Source organism: Mya arenaria, chromosome 7 (genome assembly GCF_026914265.1).
Source record: "Mya arenaria isolate MELC-2E11 chromosome 7, ASM2691426v1".
In the NCBI taxonomy this organism is placed as follows: domain Eukaryota; kingdom Metazoa; phylum Mollusca; class Bivalvia; order Myida; family Myidae; genus Mya; species Mya arenaria.
In genome coordinates, this window is record NC_069128.1 from 65308114 (window position 1) to 65332702 (window position 24589).

Sequence of the window (24589 nt, forward strand, 5' to 3'; positions counted from 1 at the left end):
CGCGTATAAATTCGAATGTGTCACGTAGTTTTGTGTAATGAAGTCAAGGGAGGCTACTACAGCGAAACAAAGTCAGAAGTTACAGAATTAACTTTATTGAGCAAAATAAGAACAAAATATTTTGTATTTTAGCAAAATTAACTAATTGCTAAGACAAAATTAAATGTCACAGCATAAAAAATAACAAAAAACGGTACTTATCTTACGAGTATATACTAATCGTCATTTCCTGTAGACGTAACGCGGCCATTTTTAACAAAGTAAACATTCGTGGGATAATTTGACGATCTTACTACGCAGAATTGAGGGATGTTCGTGAGTCAATCACTATTTCTATCGATGACGCGAATTCGCCTTCTTCTTTGTATTGGCGAGCTGCTCATATATTTATGATAATAAACATGGATAATGCAACAATTTATGAACTTCGATCTGGCAAACAACTAGTTCACTGAAGTAGCTATTATGAGAGATTGAATGTGTTCTCTGCTTCGTGCTTATCCTTATCCACACGGTACTCGCATGATACGGAATCAGAAAACGACAGTATGGTGATACGGATTTTTCAATACGGCGTGCTGTATTTTCAACGTTGGATATGGAAAAGGAATTTGATAGGCATATAATAAAAGTAACAATCGATTTATCATATAACTGTTTTAAATTTTAAGTTTATTATATCATATCATATCCTACTGAGTTGTTTTAAGTCATAAAATAGTAAGAGATTAGTCGTTTATATTAAATAATATCTTAATAAATAAACACAATTGTATTTCTTTATTTTTTGTACCATTACACGGGCTTGGTTAATGTATTGTACCCTGTTTTATGTCTTTTTAACATTTGTCCTATGTTGTATTTATCCCCGTGTGACACCGTTTTTTCCAAGTATATCCGATATTGGATACCGGCGTTTGGCATCGCCGTTTTAAACGAACGCGGAAAAGTTGCGTCCCTTTGTTGAAACTTTTCCACTGATTTATATTTTCCCTTGTCAAAGGACTGTTAATATTTTAATCATTTAAGCACTCCGATCGCTACATTTACAAAGTGCTTTGGTGAGTTGTAGTACAGACACCCGACAGGATAAAAAGGATTATAAATACATTGAACAATGACATCGGCCTAATAATAGGATATTATGGCTAAGTTTGAACGAACAAGGTAATTCCTTTTATTCACCATATTGTACTAGATTTTGACATACTGTACAGTAGTGACATAGTTATTATGCTGATATCATCGTTCAATCTCCGACCAATAATCCTATTAACAAATGTGTTAAGTAAGAGTTCCTTGACACCGACCACCCCAACATTATTATTTGCTTAATGCTAATTTAAACTATATACCTAACTTGGTAAGATCACGTGATAACATCGACAAGCCAATCACGCATAAGAATGAATTCTACTAGGTATACATACCTAGTAATCTTTTTTAATGAAAAACTGCGAAAAAAATAATAATTGTAAACTATGTGGTACTTTAGTTAGTTGGTTTGAATGCGTTGTACACATCGATACCAAGTTTATGTCAGTTTTCGACAAAAAAAATGTTTTCGCTATTTCATCATACGGTGAATAGCCCTTTTTAGATACTACATGTAATAGTTGACATTACACAACAAACGAAAAATTACAAACAACAACATTTAATTCTAAGAATGAACTAACAATGCTAAGAACAACTATGCATGACGTTAACAAAATAATATTATATCATTTTGACTAAAGCAGCTATGCCATTTAGATATCACTATGGCAATAATATGAACAATGTATAAATGTACTGTTGAATGTATCATTTGTTGAAACTTCTGATTATCAACTCAAATGAAAAAAAAAAACGAATAGAAAATAACAAGCATGACATTCTGGTATTGACTACTCTATGACAAATTTAAGGCTTTATAGCAAATTTTTTTTGAAATATATTTGATTTTTCACTTAAAACAAATCTGAGTGATGTTTTAAAGCAAATCCATATGAAATAGTAGAATCGTGTGGCAATTCATAACAAAGGTGTAGACATTTTCGATCTCTTTCTATTGACATGTTCGCCTGAAAGCTTGCTTATGAACACTTAGTTCCCGCTTGTATCCGTCTTTAATCGTATTTTAGCATCATATTTACTCAATAATCAACGGATTATGTCTTAATTCAAACCCCGAAGTCTGAAGTTTTGGATTTTTTATGGTCGGCCAATATCAGAAACCAAATGTTATCTCATTTTAAATAAGTTAAATCAATTGACCGAATCGATATTGCCAATATTGCCAATTTAGATGAAAAGGGTAACAAATTTCTTATTTTTATTTCATTAAATGTCCCTTGTTGAATGATTTACGTAGTCTTCCTTTTCCTTATTCGTTATTTTTTACTCATTGATTTTAAATAATTGCGTTTTCTATAATTGTAATTGCGTTTTTACGCAAATATGCATCTTATCTGTAACTTTGTAAATAGAGATGTACATAGAGCACATATATGAAAAGTTAGAATTGTATACAAGTGTATCTGGTAGGTCATTTCGCATAACAGACGATCGTATTGGGTAACACTTACACGTTGCCTTTTGTCTAAACTATTGACATGTCTTACAGCTCGCGTTTTACTGCCCTGGTCAAAATATCCTCCGAAAACACAAAAAAAATTAAGAAACCACCAATTTGTTCCGCATCCCACATTTCCCTCACTTAAGTTGTCACAAAAATAAATTATGTTGGACCCCCTTGTAACTGACTTTGTTTATCCATGGATAAAGCTGGGCTGGGGGTGTGCAACTCAAGGTTTCATCTCTTTAGGTTTATAGCTTCTAGCTTGTTTGTTTCTTCCCATGTCAAATCTTTCATTATGATAACACTTTTTTGTTTCTATTTTTCCAGATGACAAAGAGCATATTCATGTATGAGAGGTGATGATGCTATGATGTTAAAGCAAAGAAAAAACACACAAGTATTTCCTTGTGAATGTTGAAAAGACAAAAATAAGAATATGAATAACGATGCGAAGCTTTTCAAGTTCGGATTTCGTTGGTAATCATCATCCAACGAGCCATATGAAAATGCAATCAGACAAGAAATAAGTTGTGGGACTCATGGTACCGCTTTTTTACAAAGATATTATTTGCTTAAAGAAATATGCAAATAAACACCGGAGAAAAGGCATACAAGTGTGCAACTTGTGGGTCTGTGTTTGCTCTAAAGGTTTCTTTACAAAGACACGTTAAAATTCATACTGGTGAGAAGCCCTTCAAGTGTGTTACATGTGGTGTTGCTTTTTCTAGGAGAGATAAGCTAACAAATCACATGAAACATCACTCAGGAAAACATGAAAATTCTGTACCTAATTTATCTCGATTGCCAAGCTGTATGAATTCACACATTGGAGGGAAGCAACATAGGTGCGAGACATGCGAGGCTTCTTTTCTGAATAAATCTGATTTACATAAACACATGAGAATACACACTGATTGCAAACCATACAAGTGTGATATGTGCGGCGCTTCTTTTTATCATTACTATTATTTACACAACCATATTTATAAACACATAATGGAAATGCCATACAAGTGTGCGACTTGTCTGTCTGCGTTTTCTGAAAAGGTTGCTTTACTAAGACACATGGGAAAACATACTGGAGAGAAGCCATACAGGTGTGCGACTTGTGGGTCTGCGTTTGCTTTAAAGGTTACTTTACTAAGGCACGTTAAAATTCATACTGGCGAGAAGCCCTTTAAGTGTGTTACATGTAGTGCTGCTTTTTCTAGGAGAGATAAGCTAAAAAGTCACATGAAACATCACTCAGGAACGCAGGAAAATTCTTTACCTAAATTATCTCCACCGCGATATACACAAATACACACTGAAGGGAAGCCACACATGTGCGAGACATGTGCTGCTACTTTTACATTGAAGTCTAATTTACGTAAACACATGATGATACACTCTGGTGAAAAGCCTTACAAGTGTGATATATGTGCCGTTTGTTTTACTCGATACAACCAGTTACAAAACCATATTAATACACACATAGGATTGAAGCCATACAAGTGTGATACATGTGGAATAGCGTTTACTCAAAGTGGAGGTTTACAGAAGCATTTAAGAGTACATACTGGAGAGAAGCCCTTTATTTGCGAGGCATGTGGTGCTGCTTTTGCATGGAAACATAAGTTACAAATTCACATGAGAATACACACGGGAGAAAAACCATTCAAGTGTGCAGAGTGTGGTGCTGCATTTTCTAGGAAAGATAAGCTTCAAAGACACATGATAAGACATACAGAAAAGAACGCAAAGGCTTTACCTCATTCATCGCATTTGCCAAACAGTATGATTGATAACACTAGAAGGAAGAAACATAAGTGTGAGACATGTGCTGCGTCCTTCATTGATGCGCATAACTTACGTACACACATGAGGATACACACCGGAGAAAAGCCATACATGTGTGTTGTCTGTGGCGCTTCTTTTAATCAAAGAGGCCATTTAAAAGTCCACATGAATACTCACACTGGAGAGAAGCCATACAAGTGTGCGACATGTGGGGCGTCGTTTTCTACAGCAGGTGCTTTACAGATGCACATAACAATACACACTGGGGAGAAGCCCTTTAAGTGCGAGGTTTGTGGTGCTGGTTTTATAACCAGACAAAAGGTTCGAATTCACATGAGACGACATACCGGGGAGAGGCCCTACCTGTGCGAAATATGTGGTGCGGTTTATTCTGGCAATGATAAGCTTCGAATTCACATGAAGCGACATACCGAAGAGAAGCCCTTCAAGAGCTGAGCATGTGGTGCGGTGTTTTTGTAGTAATGATAAGCTGCAAAACCGCACGAGACGACACAGAAATGCAAATGGACTTGTGGCACCTAAAGATGACATCTCTAGACCCATGAGAATTCATACTTATGAGAAACCCTTGATGTGTAAGGCATATGGTGTTGTTGTTTCTTTAGCAAGATAAGCTCCGGTGATTTGGTGATATTGTTTTCAATTAAATGGTATCCTATATACGACAATAATGTGTAAGAACTGCAAACACGTTGTTTGATTTGAATATAGTGCAAAGGTTTTAATACTTTTCTCAAAAGTATAGGCTGGAAGAAAACTTTAAATGTACCGCCTATTGTTCATGTTTTAAACATTACATATATATATATTGGAAAAAACACACGATTAAAACATAGATTATAAAACTATACGGATATCCTAGTAATGCTTGACAATAATTTTAGTTTCATTGAACCCTATCAAATAATAAGGATAAATGTATTAAGACCCCGACAAGTTTTGAAACTAAATATAAAGTATTTATAACATCCATGTCGTATGAATTCGATGACACTAAATATTATCGATTTTATTATAAGGCTATGCTGTTTACAGGCAGACATATAATGGAGTGAAGCCCTTCAAGTGTTAGGAATGTGGCGTTGTTTTTGTGTTGGACAGATATGCTCCGAATTCACTCATATGAGACGAAGTACGTTGGAAAGCAAATGGATATGCGACACATGGACAAGGGCATTTAAAGCTGCACTCTAACAGATATACCTCTTTTTTTTTAAAAAATGTGTACATATCTGCAAACCAATGATATGAAATTGCTGACAAAATATCAAATCGTAGATTTAATATTTCCGCTCGAAATGTTATGTTTTATGGATTAAACCGTTACTAACGGTTCAAGAAAAATGCATTAAACATCAATTTTTGAACTTAAATGTAAAAATCTGCGATCTATTTTAGTCAGCTGTCTTATGTAACTGTTTTCCATGGATTTTTGCAAAACAATTACTCGTTCTAAGACCAACATTAAAAAAATGGTAAAACGGTCAATCTGTGAGAGTGCAGCATTAATGCACACTTATGAGACGTCAGACAAGGGTGATACATGTGGTGCTTCTTTCTCTCAAAGCCACTTTCTACAGTCTCATATGAAACTTCATACAGAAGAAATATAATTGCGTTTTTGTAGTACGTGTATTGCAGACTTGTTACATACATATAGAAAATGGACGGTTAACAAACTGTGAAACAGGTGGAACATTGAATGTTTCAATTATATGTAGGACATTTTATTACATACATTACAGGTTATATGACTTCAAAGACACTTGTTTTCATAGAAAATGTCATTTTAATGACATTCTTTTTTTAGTTTAATGACGTCATTCTAACAACGTTCAATGATACTTGTTATGACTTGACGACTGCTGATTGTAATATGGCCGTATTGCACTGGAGTGGCATACGGACTTCCGTCTAAATTTGAAAATGGTTTGCGTGTTGATTGATAATTTGTATACAATACAATGTTTTCAGCTACATTCCTAGAAATGTTTTTGGTTCCAAAACATGAGCGAGTCCCATGAATGCTCTGATTAATGAGGGTTAAATTAAGTATTGATTTAGTTCATTTTTTGTAATTTGATATGTTCGACAAGTTTATTGCACTCTTACATAAAACTGTTATGCCTAGCCATTTTGTTGCCTTTGCGAGTCGATGTGTTGGCATGTTTATTACTAATACGATTCGATGTGTTGGCATGTTTATTACTAATACGATTCGATGTGTTGGCATGCTTATTACTAATACGATTCGATGTGTTGGCATGCTTATTACTAATACGATTTGATGTGTTTGACACGTTTATTGTTATTTCGATTGGATGTGTTTGATATGTTTACTGCTATTTGCATTCCATGTATTTGATATGTTTTTTGTTTTTACGATTCGATGTGTTTGGCATGTTTATTGCTATTACGATTGGATGTGTTTGGCATGTTTATTGCCATAACGATTCGATGTGTTGTGCATGTTTATAGTTATTACGATTTGAGGTGTTGGCATGTTTATTACTAATACGATTCGATGTGTTGGCATGCTTATTACTAATACGATTTGATGTGTTTGACATGTTTATTGTTATTTCGATTGGATGTGTTTGATATGTTTACTGCTATTTGATTTCCATGTGTTTGACATGTTTATTGCTATTATGATTCGAGGTGTTTGGCATGTTTATTGCTATAACGAGTCAATGTGTTGTGCATGTTAATTGCTGTTACGATTCGGTGTGTTTGGCCGGTTTACTACAATTTGTATTCCAAACTTCCATCTTTATTGCAATGGCCATGGCCATGTGTTTGACATTTTTTTTGCAATGTCCATGACATGTATTGGACATGTTTATTTCTCTTATGATTGGACCATGTGTTTGACATGTTTATTACTGCCATGTGCTTGTGGGATTCTGCATACTCATTTTATAATTTTATATATAACTAATGAAGGAACTGCAATTGGAAGTTAAATTTGTTCATGCCTGGTAATCTCGTATACTTTTGATATATTTCAAAAGGAAAATTTATCCTGATAGCATATATATCTCTATATGTAAAATAAAACTCCGAACCAAAATCATTATAATGCCTATCATTATGCCCGGGTGTATATTACATTGCGAGTATAAGTCAATCGGACGGTTTATTAAACCTTGTCTGATTGACAACTAGAGCTTGATTGGACCAAGGATATACAAAATGAAAGCAAGGTTGGTCATGACCTCTAGAGGAGGACCATTGATTTTAAGGTCAACATGCCAAAGGTGGTGTCGTGCTTGACCGCAATTAGCTTGGATGATTGATAACCAGAGTGTAATTATACTTTACCATGCATTCCAAACTCGGTAGGGAGGTTAGTCACAATCAGTAGATGACCCTTTTTTGAGGTTAGTAGGTCAAGGCCTTTTCTTGTGTTTAATGTTACCATAACCATGAAACTTGACTTAAATGTCATAGTTGCTAGCGTTGAACACAAACATCTTGTCTGTGCTTGATAACCAAATAATGCTTTGGCCTTAGGTCGTAGAATGGTTGATCTTGAAAGGCATATGACCTGAAGTCAGTTTGTAAACGGGTACGGTTGTGGTGACCTTGAACACAAAAAGTGTTGTCCGATTGATAATAAGCGTAAAAGTAATATTAGGGTCTTCAATATTGAGAGGGGTGTTTATCGCGACCGGCAGTTGATCCCCATTTATTTTGATGCCAGAGGTCAAAGGTATGGTGACATTAAATACATAAAGATTTTCCAACTGATAAAAATAATAATATTTGCTCTACACTCAATTTGGCAGAGGGATTGGTCATGACCAGCAATTATCTCGATTGTTTGTTGGGCACAAACTGTTTGTCCGATTAATAAGTTGAGTATACTTGGTCCTACATACAGTCCTCATATTATGTAGTGTGAATGGTCATGACCAGTAGATGACCCCTATTTATTTTGAGGTTTGTAGGTCATGGTAGTGGTATCCTTGGACACAACAATATTGTGCGATTGATAACTAGAGTATGCTTTTTCCTACGGTTGCTCAGTACCATCACGAATTAGTGCTTATTTCTCTCAAAGATGTTATTTGGAACGCCACAAGCACATTCACGTAGAGGTAAAGGAACACAAATATGAGACATGCGGTGCTTCTGTTGCACGGAGAATTACCTTACAATGGCACGTGGTGATACATACAAGTCAATGTTAGGTCTAATGGTGCCACATTTAATTGTCTAAGTATATTGACGAATTACATGCGAATACACACAAGAGAGATGGCGTTCAAGGGTGAGACAGTGCGTGCTGCTTTCAGTGATAAATTATTTATAGAGGTACATGAGAAAGTACACAGAAAAAGTCATACAGATTTTGAATCACGGTGTGGAAAACCTTTTACTCAAAGTAGTCCAGCAATATCGTGACAAAATTTCAAAGAATTGATCACTTTGGGCTAAAATTATGAAACTGATGATATATACCTCTGGACCCATCCCAATTTCGTCCAAGATGGCAGACAAAATCCAAGATGGCCGCCATGACCACTCACTTTATAAAGAAAAACTGCAATATTGCATATATTTTTGTTTGACCTGAATAAATTCTTAATTTAAGCTGTATATACTTTTGTGACCAACTAAAATACCTATTAATTTCCAAAAAAGGGTATGACTTGAAGAGACACATACGAGTACACATTGTAGAGAAGCAATAATATAAACAGGAATGTTTCTGTTAGAGAATGGAAAAGACTAGTTTTATCATGTAACTCGATCACATGTGTTAAACGTGGAATATATAGGTTCTTTTGTTGGTGTTTTCTTTTTTTTCAAATCAAATAAAAATAGTGTTCCATTCCGTTCCGCAAAAATATAACGGATTAAAACTTCAATGGTAACTGTTTTATTTATAAAACCGTTTTATTAATAAAATTTCAAATGTGCTTCATAAATTAAATTTGTTTTGTATTTAAACTGTTACATTCAACTTCAAAGCGGCATTGGTTGACTATATTTAGTCCCTCTGCATCAGTCTGCTTTGAATAGAACACTTATTCAGAATGCCTTCTTGTCGCAGATAGTTCATATTTGATTAAATCAAAATGGCAGCTTAAGTGCGTTTTTAAAGTTTAATCGGAAATGATAGTATAGGGGTAAATGAGTTTCGGTAAAGTAAAGCTTTTGATTACTATGTTTAAATATAGTAGCTAAATGATAAAATATACCATTTTATACAACCTAAGTTCGAATTCGCATAGTCCGATTTCACTCATTGAGCCGCGAATGTACTTTTGTAAGTAAAAGTTTTTGAATTTTTCCTCATTTTGAGTAAGGTACACTATAGCATATGGTATGTGTGACTACTTAAATTGTTTAGACGAATTCCTTAGTAACTGTTGTTAAAGGTAGCATTGCCGTCCCGATAGAGGATTTTAAATGTTTATACGTTTTGAACAATCAGACCAAGTTCGTCATGTTGATCGCCATTTTTAAACAACTTTAAAGCTAAGGCATTATAAGTCATCGTCGGATACCCTCGATACACTGCTGCACTTTGCTTTGTTTTTTACCGTTGTCGATCTCGTAATATTGATTAATTAATGAGGCAGTTTCATTGGTTCCGCAAGGAAAACTCTCCGGCAATCAAATATGCACCATGAAACTTTAGTGGAAGGTTTTCCGTGAAAGGCTGATGACCTCTTTTGAATTTAACATTGGTATGTCAAAGGTCACGAAAAACAGTAATATGATACTTTTTCCTCAAAATAGCTCGAATGGCTTGAAATCCAATAATAGCTTGTCCTTGACTGGTATGATACCTAAAGGGGGCAGCGGTATGCCTAAAATACGAAAATAACCTATTTTCGCGAAAATAGGTTATTTTCGCGAAAATAGCTTTTTTGACTAAAATACGAAAATAAGGTTATTTTCGCGAAAATAAGATTTTGAAAGAAATATGAAATAAGAGTTAGTTTTGGCGAAAATAAGATTTTGAAAGAAATATGAAAATAGAATTCGTTTTGGCGAAAATAACATTTTTGACATAAATATAGTAATTTTTTGGCAAAAATAAAGTTATTTTCGCGAAAATAAGATTCTGATATAAATATGAAAATAGGGCTAGTTTTAGCGAAAATAACATTTTTTTGACAATAATGTATTTAGTTTTTACTAAAATCAAGTTATTTTTGCGAAAAATCAGATTTTGATATAAATATGAAAATAGGGTTAGTTTTGGCGAAAATAACATTTTTTGACAATAATGTATTTAGTTTTTAATAAAATAAAGTTATTTTTGCGAAAATAAGATTTTTTAAAAAATGGGAAAAATACCTTCTTCTGTTGCCGTAAATGACAATTTTTAATCCAAAATATTAAAAAACTTTTATTCGGTCTACATTAAACATGACAGGTGCATTAGTGTTTCGAAACAATTGTGTTTTTAAGAAAAATGAACAATGATTATTGATAGTATTTTGACATGTTTCTGTTGATCACACCTCCTTCCGAAATGTGCAACATCAAAGCGGTTATACACACTTGTTTGTCATTAAGCGGATTAAGTTAATGACAATGACCCATAATTATAGACCGTTATTGCTACTGCAGCAGATACACGATAAAACTAAAGGGAACAATCAAAGATATGTCCTACAACAATAGTAGTCTTAAATCGCTCATTGCTGATAGTATTGCTCATCCCGATTTTTATGGTTAAGTTTTAAAGAAAATTCGAAAAATTAAAATGTCAAATTAAATTTCACCCCCAAAACAATTATTTTATCAAAAAGCTAACTACATTTTTGTCAAAAATGGTATTTTCGCCAAAACTTACCAGATTTTTATCAAAATCTTATTTTCGCGAAAATAACTTTATTTTAGCCCAAACTATATAAGTACATAATTATCAAAAAAATGTTATTTAGGCCAATACCTTCCAGGTTTTTTACCAAAATCTTGTTTTCGCGAAAATAACTTTATTTTAGCCCAAACTAAGTACATAATTTTCAAAAAATGTTATTTTCGCCAATACTTTCCAGATTTTTACCAATATCTTATTTTCACGAAAATACCTTATTTTAGCCATAAACTAACTACATGTTTGTCAAAGATGTTATTTTAGCCAAAACTAACCCTTTTTCAGATTTTTACCAAAACTTATATCCGCGAAAATAACTTTATTTTATCCAAAAACTAACTACATTTTTTTCCGAAATGTTATTTTCGCCAAAACTTACCCTATTTTCCGAGTTTTACCAAAACTTATTGCCCCCCCCCCCATTCGGAGCTCCTCGCCCATTTTATCGAAAACAACCTCGGATGTATTTGGACGGTTTACATACTCAAAAAGTGGTACGTTTAAGTCCGCTGCAAGTAGATCGCGTAGTAATTTTATTTAGCAGTTAAACTTTGTGACATTACTCTTGGGATTCTTACATATGTTTGCAATAATACAATTCAATGGCAATCAATTTAAACTTAGATCAATAAATACAACTCTAAAACACTACATTTAATTAATGATATAATTCAAAATTTTACGAACTACTTCAACTGATGTACCTGCATACATCCGAGGTTGTTTTTGAAAAAAATGGCCGAGGAGTTCCGAATGATTCCCCCCCCTCCAAAAAAAAATAATATATATATATATATATATATATATATATATTTATATATATATATATATATATATATATATATATATATATATATATATATTTTATCCAAAAACTGACTAAATTTTTGTCAAAAATGTTATTTTCGCAAAAATAACTCTTTTTTTATCAAAAATAACCTTATTTTCGTATTTTAGTCATACCCGGGGCAGTGATTTAAAAGTCACGTTTTTCTATGACAATCTGGAAATAAAATACGATATTTCACTGAAATGAACAAATATCCTCTTTTTAATGCTCACTCTTTGAAAAATATTGCGATTTTACACTTAAACAAATAGTTGTCCTCTATATCTTTTCGAATTGTTCAGAAAGGTTTTGCATTTGAATACAGCCTATGGGTCTGGATTTTTACATATATAAATATATACGTGTGATTTGTTATATATTTAATATTAACTAAAATGTTACAAAATGGTAACGGAACTTTTATCAAACATTTAGCTTCGCTTCAAATGCCAACGTATTGATCGCGTAGATTTTCGATATTTCTTGTATGGAGAGACCACTGCATAGAAGATTAGGGTGCCGGATACCGGCAAATGGCAGCGATTGTAAATGCAGTTACGTCCCTTAGTAATAAATTTGCCATGATCTGATTTATAATTGTTGCGTGACCCAAAACTGTACAGTAATTAAAACGACATACATCTATAGTTGCAGCCATTACTCCATCAACTCTCGCTTATAATGTTAACTGGCACCAGGCAAGGTAAAGTTAATGAAGTGTAGATTTATTCAGACATTCAATTTTATTTTAACCTAAGCTAACCTTGACATTCTATTTTTCCCAGTTATATTTAGTAGTCCACTTAAACGGCCGTCAACGAGTCTTTTGACGATTTTTTAACTATGGCACACTCGTTATGCCACCATCCCAGCAAAAAGTAGCGAACTGTCCTTGCGTAGAGAATCCTCAGTCACGGCCACAATTTTGAAATTATCTCTGTTATGATTTCCAATTTCTGTGAAAATATTATTGCCTACCATTAAACACATATTTATTGATGTCATTATGCCAAATGTTCAGATATCATAAAGCACTAACATGTGTTGATTGTTTATCAAGTATCCTGATATCTGTAAATCTGGGACAAATCTGACGGGTTGTATACATGTATTCTTGACCCAGAATATATTTATGTGAAAATAATGACTCTAATGACAAATTCAATCCACTTTAGATAACTGTCGAGTATATATTGAATAATTTTGTAATTATTATTCAACATTGATGCATAATATTACTATTTATTTTCTTGCATTCCGGACCGGTGTTTCCAGTCATGTGACTGGTGCTAGAAAAACTCATCTTACACCTTCCATGTAAATGTTATGCAGGATTAATGTGTCTGAGTGGTGTTTTCGAATGTAACTTAAATATTGCATTTCCAACTTTAATTCATCACATTAATTATTTACCTATATACAGGGCCCTCGATCGTCCAAAATTACCGCCGAAATTCGGCTGCCGTCCCCCCTCGAAAAAGTATCTTTTTTTCCCCCTTCAGAGCTGAAAATTCCCCCTAACAAATTGGTTTAAAAAATGCAAAAAGATCGTCAATTTTTTTAAACTACGCGCCATTGTGCGCTAGGGGAATTAACGCGAATAATACGGTGTTAGTTCCCTTGCCAATGCGCATGCGCACTAATTCATTACGTTGTTTACTTCCGTTTGTGAAAAATGTCGCACAATTCGAAATCATATCGAAAAAAGTTAACGAAACAAACGGCGTTTTCATGTAAGAAGATTGACACAAGGAGATCCATATGCGATACCCTAGCTCTTTGCGAATGGACCTCTAGGTCGTTAATCTGCTTGGTGTTATGCACCAAAAACACAGGATACAACTTCCCTGAATTTTAACAAAGCACTATAGGAATGTTTGACTGATGAACAATTGAACGAAGCCATTGCCTACTTCGGTAGAAAAAAAGATAGAATGGTTAAATTCTAAGTTGACTGTTCAAGTGATTAAATTGATGTGAAGTTGTTTGCAATGTTACTCAGTGATTAAAGATTGTTTTAAATGTATAATGTTTGTTTGAAACCTTTGTAGTTAACTATTAATACAAAATCCCCTATAATACAAATTCCCCTATTTTGGGAAAACGACCGGAAAATTCCCCCTCAAAAAGGCTGTGGGCCCCTTCCCCCGAAATAGAGCGAGGGCCCTGTATATATCATTGAACGTGTTGACTTTTATTGATGATTCAATAAGTATAACTGTACATAATTGCTTCTTAAAGTCTATAAGTGTGGTACAAGTTTTAAAGTTTATTGGCAGATCATTTTACAAAAATATCATGTCTTTGTTTTCTTAATCCCTAGATTGCCCTTGTTGTTTATTCAATCCTCCAATAAATATTTCACACTTCCTCTTTCTACATGCAATACATCGCTTAGGATGGGTATTTACTAATTAACTTGTCACAGTGGTGTATACGGTTAGGTAGATAGATAGATAATCTTTGTCTGTGAAACTTGGTAAGTGTAAAAGTTACAATTGATGTCCTTTGGGTGTCTGAAAATTAGGTATGCGAAATAAATTATTTTTATAAATAATTACGGGTGTAGCAAAAATTATCAAATAAATTAAACAAAATTAGATACAGTGGGAGATTCTTATCGGTTTTCCTTCGAGTTTCGCAGTATTTTTACCTCCGATTAACGCTGCGATTGTAATTATACGGTTCACCGATCAGCCTCGTTGGTTGAACGAGTAAACACGCCGAGGAAAGAGGATTATGATCAATTGGATGTCGTGTCCGCGATGACCAAAATCCGCCGAGGAAAACGGAAAGTGGTAGTTCCGCGTGGAGTGTACTGTACATAATCAGGAATGAAAGTGTATTCTTCGGGGACATTGAAAGACAAACAACGAAAGTAATGACGATATATTTTAGGATAGAATTTAAAAAATAAATAATTTTTTTTACTTTTATGTCTAAAAAAAAATTAGGGTCGGTGAGGAAAATTGGGTCGGTCGGGTTACTGGAAACACAGGGTTTTTTTTTTTGCCTAAATGTTAGTCCCTCACTCACATACATGCCTTATTTTCTGGAGACTATTCAGGGAGATTTGTTTAAAAAGGCTGAAAATTAATGGGGGATTTTGGTAGTATTTTCAGCCGTTCGTGATTTAGTTGTTGTTATTGTTGACTGTATGTCAAAGTCCTGGCTGATTATTATATTATTGTCGTTAAGACCACTTGTGCCTTGGTTTGGAGGGTACCTGGTTTGAAGAGAGCCAAACAGTTGATATTTTAAGTCTCTTTATTTTACATTACTAGTGAATATACATGAAAACAATAATGACTAAATTGGCAGTTTCTGGTAAATGAACACTGATAAATTGTACTTATAAAATAGTATCTTTTATGATAAAACTCGCTTAGCATTTTAGTTGAGAGGTACTTAACAAAAAGGGAATTGGTTAAAACATAAATGTGTTCATTAGCCAGAGTAACATGCCAGTAATGTATTTAAATGATAATGAAACAACAGTACATAACTAATATTAATTGTAATAATAAATGAACATAATTTGTTAAACTTATATTAACAGTCAATATTTAAAATATAATTTATCTTTAAATGTTAAATAAAACTTGTACTTAAAATAAAAGAACAGAACTTATATATTTCAATATGTAAGAAAACATGACAAAGTTACTTAAGAATAATATAAGAAAAGTTCTTACCTGGTTTGAAGAGAGCCAAACAGTTGATATTTCAAGTCTGATGGTCTATATTCAAACCAAGTATAAATACTCGAAAAGACAGACGTTGTTGCATAATAAGGTAATAACTTGTCAGTAATTGTTAAATAGTGTTATACAATAGTTGTCTGGACCAGTAATGAATATTTGTACAAATGTAATATTGTCAAGGCCAGATGGTCAGTCAGACCTTTCAGTTGTAAAATCAATTTGCTTTGAGATTAAAAGTATTGAAATTTGGTTAAACACAGACATAAGATACTGTACATAAAATACTGTTAACATAAATCTAAAAATATGAAACATCTTGAGATCCTAAAAACATGATAAAACATGAAACTTTATAAAATGATGAAATGATGAGATTGAATATGAATACAATGATGATAATTATAAACACAATATAAATAAGAAATAACCTTGTGAAATTATTCAGGTTTTTTTTTTAGCAGGTCTAAGTTGGCAAAAATTTTTAAAGTATTTTTAAATGCAAGTACGAAAAAATGTATTCATATATTTTGCTATGAAAACCTCTTACTTTTTCATTATACAAAATTATTTTATGTCATGATTTATCATGTTCTTATGATACACTGTCATAACATTCTGTAATGCACTTGCAGAACAAAATATGTCATTGGAAAAATATGTTTTTGAGACAATTAAATTAAATTCACCTTCCTTCAAGGTTTTTTAATAAATTCTGCTTAATACTATCAGCTATGATATTCAGACAATAAGAGAATTGACTGAATATTATTCTTCCTTTTCCAAAATAGTAATATTTCTTTGCCTTTGATCATTACTACACATTAATTGATCACTTGTTGTTAAAGTTTCCTTTTAGCATTTATCAAACCTTTTTTAAACAGAAATTTCGCTCTTGTGGAGTTGTTTCTTTACATTCAGTTTTACTCACAGACTGTAGTTTCACTTTGTCATTATTCCCTGATGTAATTTTTTTAATTCCGGGGGATTTTTATCTTGGCTCACTCAGATTTGAATTAATCTGCATGATGTTGGCTTTCTATCTTCCAATCTCACTTTTTCAACTGATCTTTCAATCTTCCCTAAATTGTAAGAATTCTGCCTATCCGCCAGGCACATTGGAAGTTTTTGCCCGCCGATAAATATTCGGAAGCGGCTGTCCGAACAAATATGTCAGTAATTAGTACCAAAAAAAGAATATGCACTATTTTTTATGCTTTCCAGATTTAATTCACAAAAACAACTTTAGAAACACTAAATGGACTAGTCATTAAGAAAACAAACAACACAATTATGCACCAGCTGATTGTAACCACCGCCCCCACAAGTCCGGGGAATAGTGGGGACTTTGACTTTCCGTCCAGCCAAGCCCGGGTAAAATCCCTGTCCCGTGGGGACGAAAAGCTGGTATAATCTTGCCAAATGGGGCACACAGACAAAACTACCGCATTCACCAGGCACTATGTGGCCACCTGGAAGGTAAAAACATGGCCCATTTCCCCAGGACGCCCATGGACCTAGGGGGGTGGGGCATGGTTACAATTGACTGGTGCATTACCGATTAGTCTCGCAATTATTTGAAAAAAGACCACCGCCATTTAGGTGTTTTCTGTTTTTTCGGTCTTCGGTAATTCTACCAATCGCTGCAATTTTGACCGAAGACGAAGCATATTGAGTGCTGACGATTTTGATTCTGTCTTGTTGTAAATGACATACCAATCGAAACATTTGTAATAAAATGTTATGTGACGTCAAATATCAATATGGGATTGACTGACTTTCCCTTAGGCAAATAATCAGCAAACAGTTTTAACAGACATTTCGTTTTAGGTACCTTTTTGTAATTTAGTCCTCTCAAAAAAGTTTGTCATCCGGACTGTCATTTATGAAAAAGCTGCCGGACCCGTAAAAAATTTGCCCGACATGTCTGTGGCCAACCGGCATATTTCAGGAAGACTGTTCCTTAAATCATTAAGTTCTGTGTAAAAAATCATTTCTGAATCAGTAAAATTTGTAAAGTATTGAACCATTTTCGGCTATCGCTGTTACCACTATCACTTATTTAGAACGATTTTTTGTATTTTAAATATAAGTGCTATGGTTTTAGTTTTGAATGTCTAAACATAACTGGTAAATAATAAATTGATACGAAAGAAGTTATATATATTCTTAATGGTTTTCTACTTTTTGTAAAGATAAATGAACTTGACACCCCTACCATAAAAAGTGGAGCATTGCGCTTCAGGCGGACCAGGGCCAATGGTTTGATTTCCCATAGGCAAGCATTTAATAAAAACAGTGGGTTTCACTGATATAGTGTGAGATAAGTTTCTCAACATGTGTATACCAGTTCTGTTTGAGATATATCATTGGTGTTGTAGTTATTCCTGTTGGAACCTTCTGTGTATTTGGATAATTAAACATTGATTCTTGAACCGTAATAATTATTTCAAATCTAATGGTTTTGCCAGTATTCATTGTTAACGCAACAATTGTGTACTACATGTATATATTAATAATTAAAAATTTAGTATTTAGGACAGTGCAGTCCAAGGAAAGGATTAAAGGTTGATTTCATTCGAAAACATTCTCTAGCGGATCCAAGGGTGGGGTGGAGCGCACCTGGAGACCTTCCACTTTTTAATCATACAGGTTTACATAAGAGAAAATATGTAATAAAATACACCCAAAATGCACTATTTTGGACCAGATATTGATAAAAAAATTACCCCTGCACAATCCCCCCTGCACAAACTTTAAAACAAATAAACTTCGGTTCTGAGGGAGGGTCACATGTCAAAGGTTATGCCCCCTTAGTTACGCCCCCAGTTACGTCAAATCCTGGATCCGCACCTGATATTTACCTGCACAAAATGATGTATACTGTATACTTGTAATATGCTAGGCTGATAATAACATCATATGAATAAATACTGTTTAAACTAAAATGATGTATTTTGTAGACTGTAAATGCTAAAAGAAAAGTAATGGATAGAATCGTTTAATTTGAATAAGGCCTAAAAAAAAAATTGTTTGGTTAGGGTTACATCCTTTTCAAAAATAGGTAGGGTTGGTAGGCTTTTTTTTTTTTTTTTTTTTTTTTTATTAGGCTTTATATAAGAATATCATTTTCATCATTGGAGAATGGTGTTAAAGCAATCATCTGTATAAGCGTTTAAGGTTTAAACTACATATTGAAAAGCAATTAAAAAAAAACGAAAAATTTTTTTTTTTTTTTTTTTTTTAGTTTTTCAATTTTTTTTTCAAACTGACTATAAAAACGGTAGGGTCGGCGCCTATTCCGTAGGTAGGGTCGGGTAACCCGAACCAAATGTATGTTTTTTTAGGCCTAAGCTGCCCTGAAATTTATGGCTATTTTAGTCACCTTTTTTAATTAAACTATATGTAATCACATACATGTGGTAAAGAAAAATGTCAGACAATTGAATATATACCGTTCAAACATGCAATTATTTCAGTGCAAATATATAAAATTCAAAATGATATGTAGGTTTAAAAACTTATGAACTTAAATTTAAGATTGGAGGGAAGGGTATGATTTTTTTCTTTTGAAATGATATGATCCGTTGTCTAACAAAATACAGAACAAAGATAAATAAGGCAAAAAATAAAGAAAATTTAAGTTTGCTAAAAATAATAACAATTTCAACCAATTAACAATTAACAATTAACACAATCATGTTATCTTTGACCAAATGACCTCAACTGACCCCTAAAGGGACGGATGGATTGACATTTATTTGGCAAATATAGTTTAGTACTAAATGTTGGTTTTAAAATTTCAGCAACATTTTTTTTACTGTAAGGATTGATTGCATTCGTTCTTGCGTTTATGCTGAATGAGGGCAGTATGACACGCGAGCAAATTCCATGAAGCGCAATAGCGCTTCTTGATCATTTGCTTGCTTGCACTACTGCATTCATACAGCATAAAGGCAAGAACAAAATGCGAACAATACCTGTATTTACATTTTGAAAAAATATTCATTGGGATAATTGTGTATTCAGTCATTTAAATAGTGCCTTAAAAATATTCATATTTGATCAGTCTATATTGACTTGGATATAAAAATGAAGAGGGCTGAAAAGCTAGTACATCAAGACTTGTTATATAAATGTCTTAACAAAACTCTGCTGATGCCAATGACATTATTTAAATTGTTTGGTTTTTTTCAGGTTTTGGAAGACACATCTGAAAAAAGTGAGAAAAAAGATTGAAATGGTTCAACATGTGGCACTGAGTTAACACAAAACCATAGTTTACAAACAAACACTGAGAGTAGGAGTTTTTTTCTTTGTGACTGTTCAAAGAAGATAAATATGTCACAGAATGGGAGTGACGAAGTGAAGCAATTCAGGTGTGAAGTATGTTCCATTGACTTTATGGATAACCAGCATTTACTGAGCCACATGAAAAAACACAAGGGCGAGAAACCATTTACATGTGAAACATGTGGCGCTGGATTCGCTCAGCGATGTCATTTACAATACCATGTGCGCAGACACACAGGTGAGAAACCATTCAAGTGTGAGACCTGTGATGCAGCTTTTGCACAAGGAACTGATTTACGAAAACACATACGAATACACACAGGGGAGAAGCCATACAAGTGTGATTCATGTGATGCGGCTTTTACTCAAAAGCAACACTTAAAAGGACACATGAGGATACACACTGGAGAAAAACCATACAAGTGTGAGACATGCAGTTCAGCTTTTGCACATAAAAGCCATTTACTGTTACACATGACAAAACACACTGGTGAGAAGCCATACAAGTGTCAAATCTGTGAAAATGGTTTTAATCAAAAGTCATATTTACGAGTTCACATGAGACTTCACACAGGAGAGAGGCCATACAAATGTGAGACATGTGAAGCAGCTTTTAATAATAACTATCTTTTAAAGGCTCACATTCGAGTACACACTGGAGAAACACCGTTCAAGTGTGAAATGTGTGCTAAGAACTTCTATTCAAAGGCAAATTTACAGGTTCACATGCGTGTTCACACAGGGGAGAAGCCATTCAAGTGTGACACATGTGGCGAGGCTTTTAATCAAAACCTTCATTTGCTAGCGCACATGAGAACACACACTGGAGAAAGGCCGCACAAGTGTCTTATCTGTGAAAAAGGATTTTCGCAGAGTACTCATTTAAAGGTTCACATGAGGCTTCACACAGGAGAGAAGCCGTACAAGTGTGAGACATGTGGTGAAGCTTTTGTTAGGAAAATTGTGTTAAAAAGACACATGAAACTTCATACATAAAAGAAGGCATTAAAGTTTCAGTTTACTCTTTGTTTGGAATTTATTATAGCATGTATAATTATGCATTTTAGCTCGGCTGTTTTTTCAAAGAAAAAAGTTGAGTGATTGTGGTTACGGGCCATGGTGATGTCTTCGTCATGTAAGGTTGGCCTTAACTCCAAAAATATTAAGGGTACTCAATTGCATGTTGCCAGAGAAGGTACCGGGTATTAGCCAGTGCATCAATGCTCATAAAAAACTCATTTGAAAAGTTGTTGAGTTATGCCGCTTTTTAGACAAAAAACATGACGGTGTTTCAACCAGACCATATTCATTCATTCTGATGACTGTTTAAGAAAAGACAAAGAAAAAAATCTATATAAAACATCTATGATCTAGGACTCGCTCATGTTTTGGCACCAAAATATTTCCCCCCCGGTAATGCATCTGAAAACACTTATATTATGAATTTTTTTCTCTTTGATACCGATATTAAATCTATTTTACTCTTAGATATCAAAATTGCAGAAGAAATACACTTTAAGTATAAAAAAATCTGGTTTTAATGGGATGCGATCCCAAGCTGTAACAGTCGAGGGAAAATTAGAGACCGGCCAACAAAACATTAATCCCAAAAGGATTTTACACAAACATAAGGACAAATTAACCATCCAGGCTTTTCTTGAACCATGATGCTTACACTATTAAAAATTGTGGGCATGAAAGATAATATATGATCATATATCAACATTTGTTGAAGTGTTCCAGCCATTAGCATCTTAGTTTTAACCCCCTAATGATTTACCATACTTTATTTTGTCATACAAAGATTAAGTGCATTTTACAAAATCTTAATTAATTCCCTTTAAACATCTTTGATATTATTTTCTTCAGGTGTGGATTCAAACCACAACCACCAAATTTGTTAAAATAGTTCATACCAATATTCTGAGGTTATAAGTACTCTTTAAAGAGGGTTAAACCCTCAGTGAACTGTGTTTTACTGACAGTTTCAAGGCAAAAACTCCATCATGTATCGATAAAACTATTTTTATCCATTTGTAGTCTGTGTGTGGTGTTCCACAATGCACGTTTAAGTTTGTGTCTAATATTCTGTATATTTTAAAGCTGCACTCTCACAGATTGAACGTTTTGACTACTTTTTTATTTTTTTGTCTTGGAGCGAGCCAATTTTTGCGAAAATGTATGGAAACCAGTTATATAAGACAGCTGACAAAACATAGATCGCAGATTTTTATATTTAAGTTAAAAAAATGATGTTTTATGCATTTTTCTTTAACCGTTAGCACCGGTTTAAGCCATTAAACATTAATTTTCGAATGGAAATATGCAAACCTGCGATCTGATCTTTTGTCAGCCGTCTTATATCATTGGTTTGCAGATATTTACGCAAAATTTTGCTCTTTCCAAGACAAAAAATTAAAAAAGATGTAAAAACGTTCAATCTGTGAGTGTGCAGCTTTAAGTCCTGTCTATGTACCTCTAAACAGGGTTTTTACTTTAATTTTTAACTAGATGGGTTGTCCCTTTAGTTTTCCATATATTATTGAAAAAGAAAAATGTAACTATTAGTACTTATTTAATGGAGATGATACAATAAAATTATTGAAATAAATGTATACACTTGCTTTTCAGTGTTCAATGTTTATGATTAAAACATGATGTATGAATCATTCAAGTATGATGTGTTGGTCAAGTGGTTCTGTTCAGTAAAGGGTTACAGTGTTAATGATTTAAGTATTGTGTGTTAGTCAAGTTGTTTTGTTCAGTAGAGGTGAACAATATAAATGAATAAAGTATGATGTGTAAGTCAAGTGATTCTGTTCAGAAAAGGGTTACAGTGTTAATGATTTAAGTATGATGTGTTTGTCAAGTAATTCTGTTCAGTAGAGGGGAACAATGTAAATTATTTAAGTATGATGTGTAAGTCAAGTGATTTTGTCCAGTAAAGGGTTACAATGTTAATGATTTAAGTATGATGTGTCGTTCAAGTGATTTTGTTCAGTAAAGGGTTACAATGTTAATTATTTAAGTATGATGTGTCGGTCAAGTGATTTTGTTCAGTAAAGGGTTACAATGTTAATGATTTAAATATGATGTGTTAGTCAAGTGATTCTGTCCAGTAAAGGGTTACAGTGTTAATGATTCAAGTCTGACATGTTGGTCAAGTGATTCTGTTCAGAAAAGGGTTACAATGTTAATGATTTAAGTATGATGTGTAAGTCAAGTGATTCTGTTCAGTAGAGGGGAACAATGTTAAAGATTTAAGTATGATGTGTTGGTCAAGTGATTTTGTTCAGAAAAGGGTTAGAATGTTAATGATTTAAGTATGATGTGTCGGTCAAGTGATTCTGTTCAGAAAAGGGTTACAATGTTAATGATTTAAGTATGATGTGTCGGTCAAGTGATTTTGTTCAGAAAAGGGTTAGAATGTTAATGATTTAAGTATGATGTGTTGGTCAAGTGATTCTGTTCAGAAAAGGGTTACAATGTTAATGATTCAAGTATGATGTGTTGGTCAAGTGATTTTGTTCAGAAAAGGGTTAGAATGTTAATGATTTAAGTATGATGTGTTGGTCAAGTGATTCTGTTCAGAAAAGGGTTACAATGTTAATGATTTAAGTATGATGTGTCGGTCAAGTGATTCTGTTCAGAAAAGGGTTAGAATGTTAATGATTTAAGTATGATGTGTTGGTCAAGCGATTCTGTTCAGAAAAGGGTTTCAATGTTAATGATTCAAGTATGATGTGTTGGTCAAGTGATTTTGTTCAGTAAAGGATTACAATGTTAACGATTTAAGTATGATGTGGAACCAGTGATATAAGACTGCTGACATAAATAAAATCGCAGATTTTCATATCTAAGTTCAAAAAAAGATTTTGTATGCATTGTTCGTAAACCGTCAGTAACGCATTTAGCCACAAAACATCATTTTTCGAACGGAAATATGAAAATCGATCTGATCTTTTGTCAAACAGTCTTATATCACTAGTTTCCACACATTTCGCAAAAAATATGCTCATTCCAAGACATAAAAATGAAAAAAGTTGTCAAAACGGTCAAAGCTGTAAATTAAACCATCCATCATGCATACATGTATGCAAAGACGTGTTAATACATTTTAGATATTGGCATCGAGCTATTTTCGAATATTATACCTTACATGAATATGTCCCTTCTTTGTTTATATAAAGTTGATCGGTCCGTATATCAATGTATTTTAATAAAAATCCAGTTTTATGACGTCAGCGGTCCATATCATGTTTTTGGCTGGTCCGGACTTTGCCAAAAATATAATATGGACCGCTGACGTCATAGAATATGGACCGCTGACGTCATAAAACAGGCTAACGCCTCGGTCCATATACACCTTCGGGGGCTGACTGGCCGGTCCTTATAATGTCTCAGTGGTGTGTAATATTTCTTAAATGGATTACATTATTGAATTATACCATAATGTCTACTATTGTGATTTGATTTATAAAAGGGAGCAAATAAAACAAAATTTTACTTTATTTATTTTATAGCCAATTCATTCTTTTGTTTCTTAAATACGGAAATCT

At 33.5% G+C, this 24589-nt stretch overlaps 2 protein-coding genes across 4 annotated transcripts; both read left to right on the forward strand.

The window, feature by feature from the left end:
* Nucleotides 1-994: 994 nt before the first annotated feature.
* LOC128240052 (zinc finger protein 234-like) lies at nucleotides 995-7422 on the forward strand. 3 transcript variants are annotated; one of them, XR_008262024.1, is made up of 3 exons: nucleotides 995-1167; nucleotides 2891-6788; nucleotides 6857-7422. XR_008262024.1 is itself a non-coding variant. In XM_052956538.1 (2 exons), exon 2 carries the CDS (start codon nucleotides 3146-3148, stop codon nucleotides 4796-4798), a length of 1653 nt encoding a protein of 550 aa, XP_052812498.1. In that variant the 5' UTR covers nucleotides 995-1167; nucleotides 2891-3145; the 3' UTR covers nucleotides 4799-6841. The 3 variants fall into 3 exon arrangements, 2 of the variants coding, with proteins under 2 accessions (XP_052812498.1, XP_052812499.1); XM_052956538.1 differs by lacking the exon at nucleotides 6857-7422 and having other exon boundaries at nucleotides 2891-6841; XM_052956539.1 differs by lacking the exon at nucleotides 6857-7422 and having other exon boundaries at nucleotides 1002-1061; nucleotides 2891-6841.
* A 5194-nt stretch (nucleotides 7423-12616) lies between these two features.
* Nucleotides 12617-22636, forward strand: LOC128240859 (zinc finger protein 239-like). The gene is made up of 2 exons (XM_052957808.1): nucleotides 12617-12739; nucleotides 19935-22636. The coding sequence occupies exon 2, from the start codon at nucleotides 20079-20081 to the stop codon at nucleotides 21024-21026; it is 948 nt and encodes a 315-aa protein (XP_052813768.1). The 5' UTR covers nucleotides 12617-12739; nucleotides 19935-20078; the 3' UTR covers nucleotides 21027-22636.
* The last annotated feature ends 1953 nt before the right edge of the window (nucleotides 22637-24589 follow it).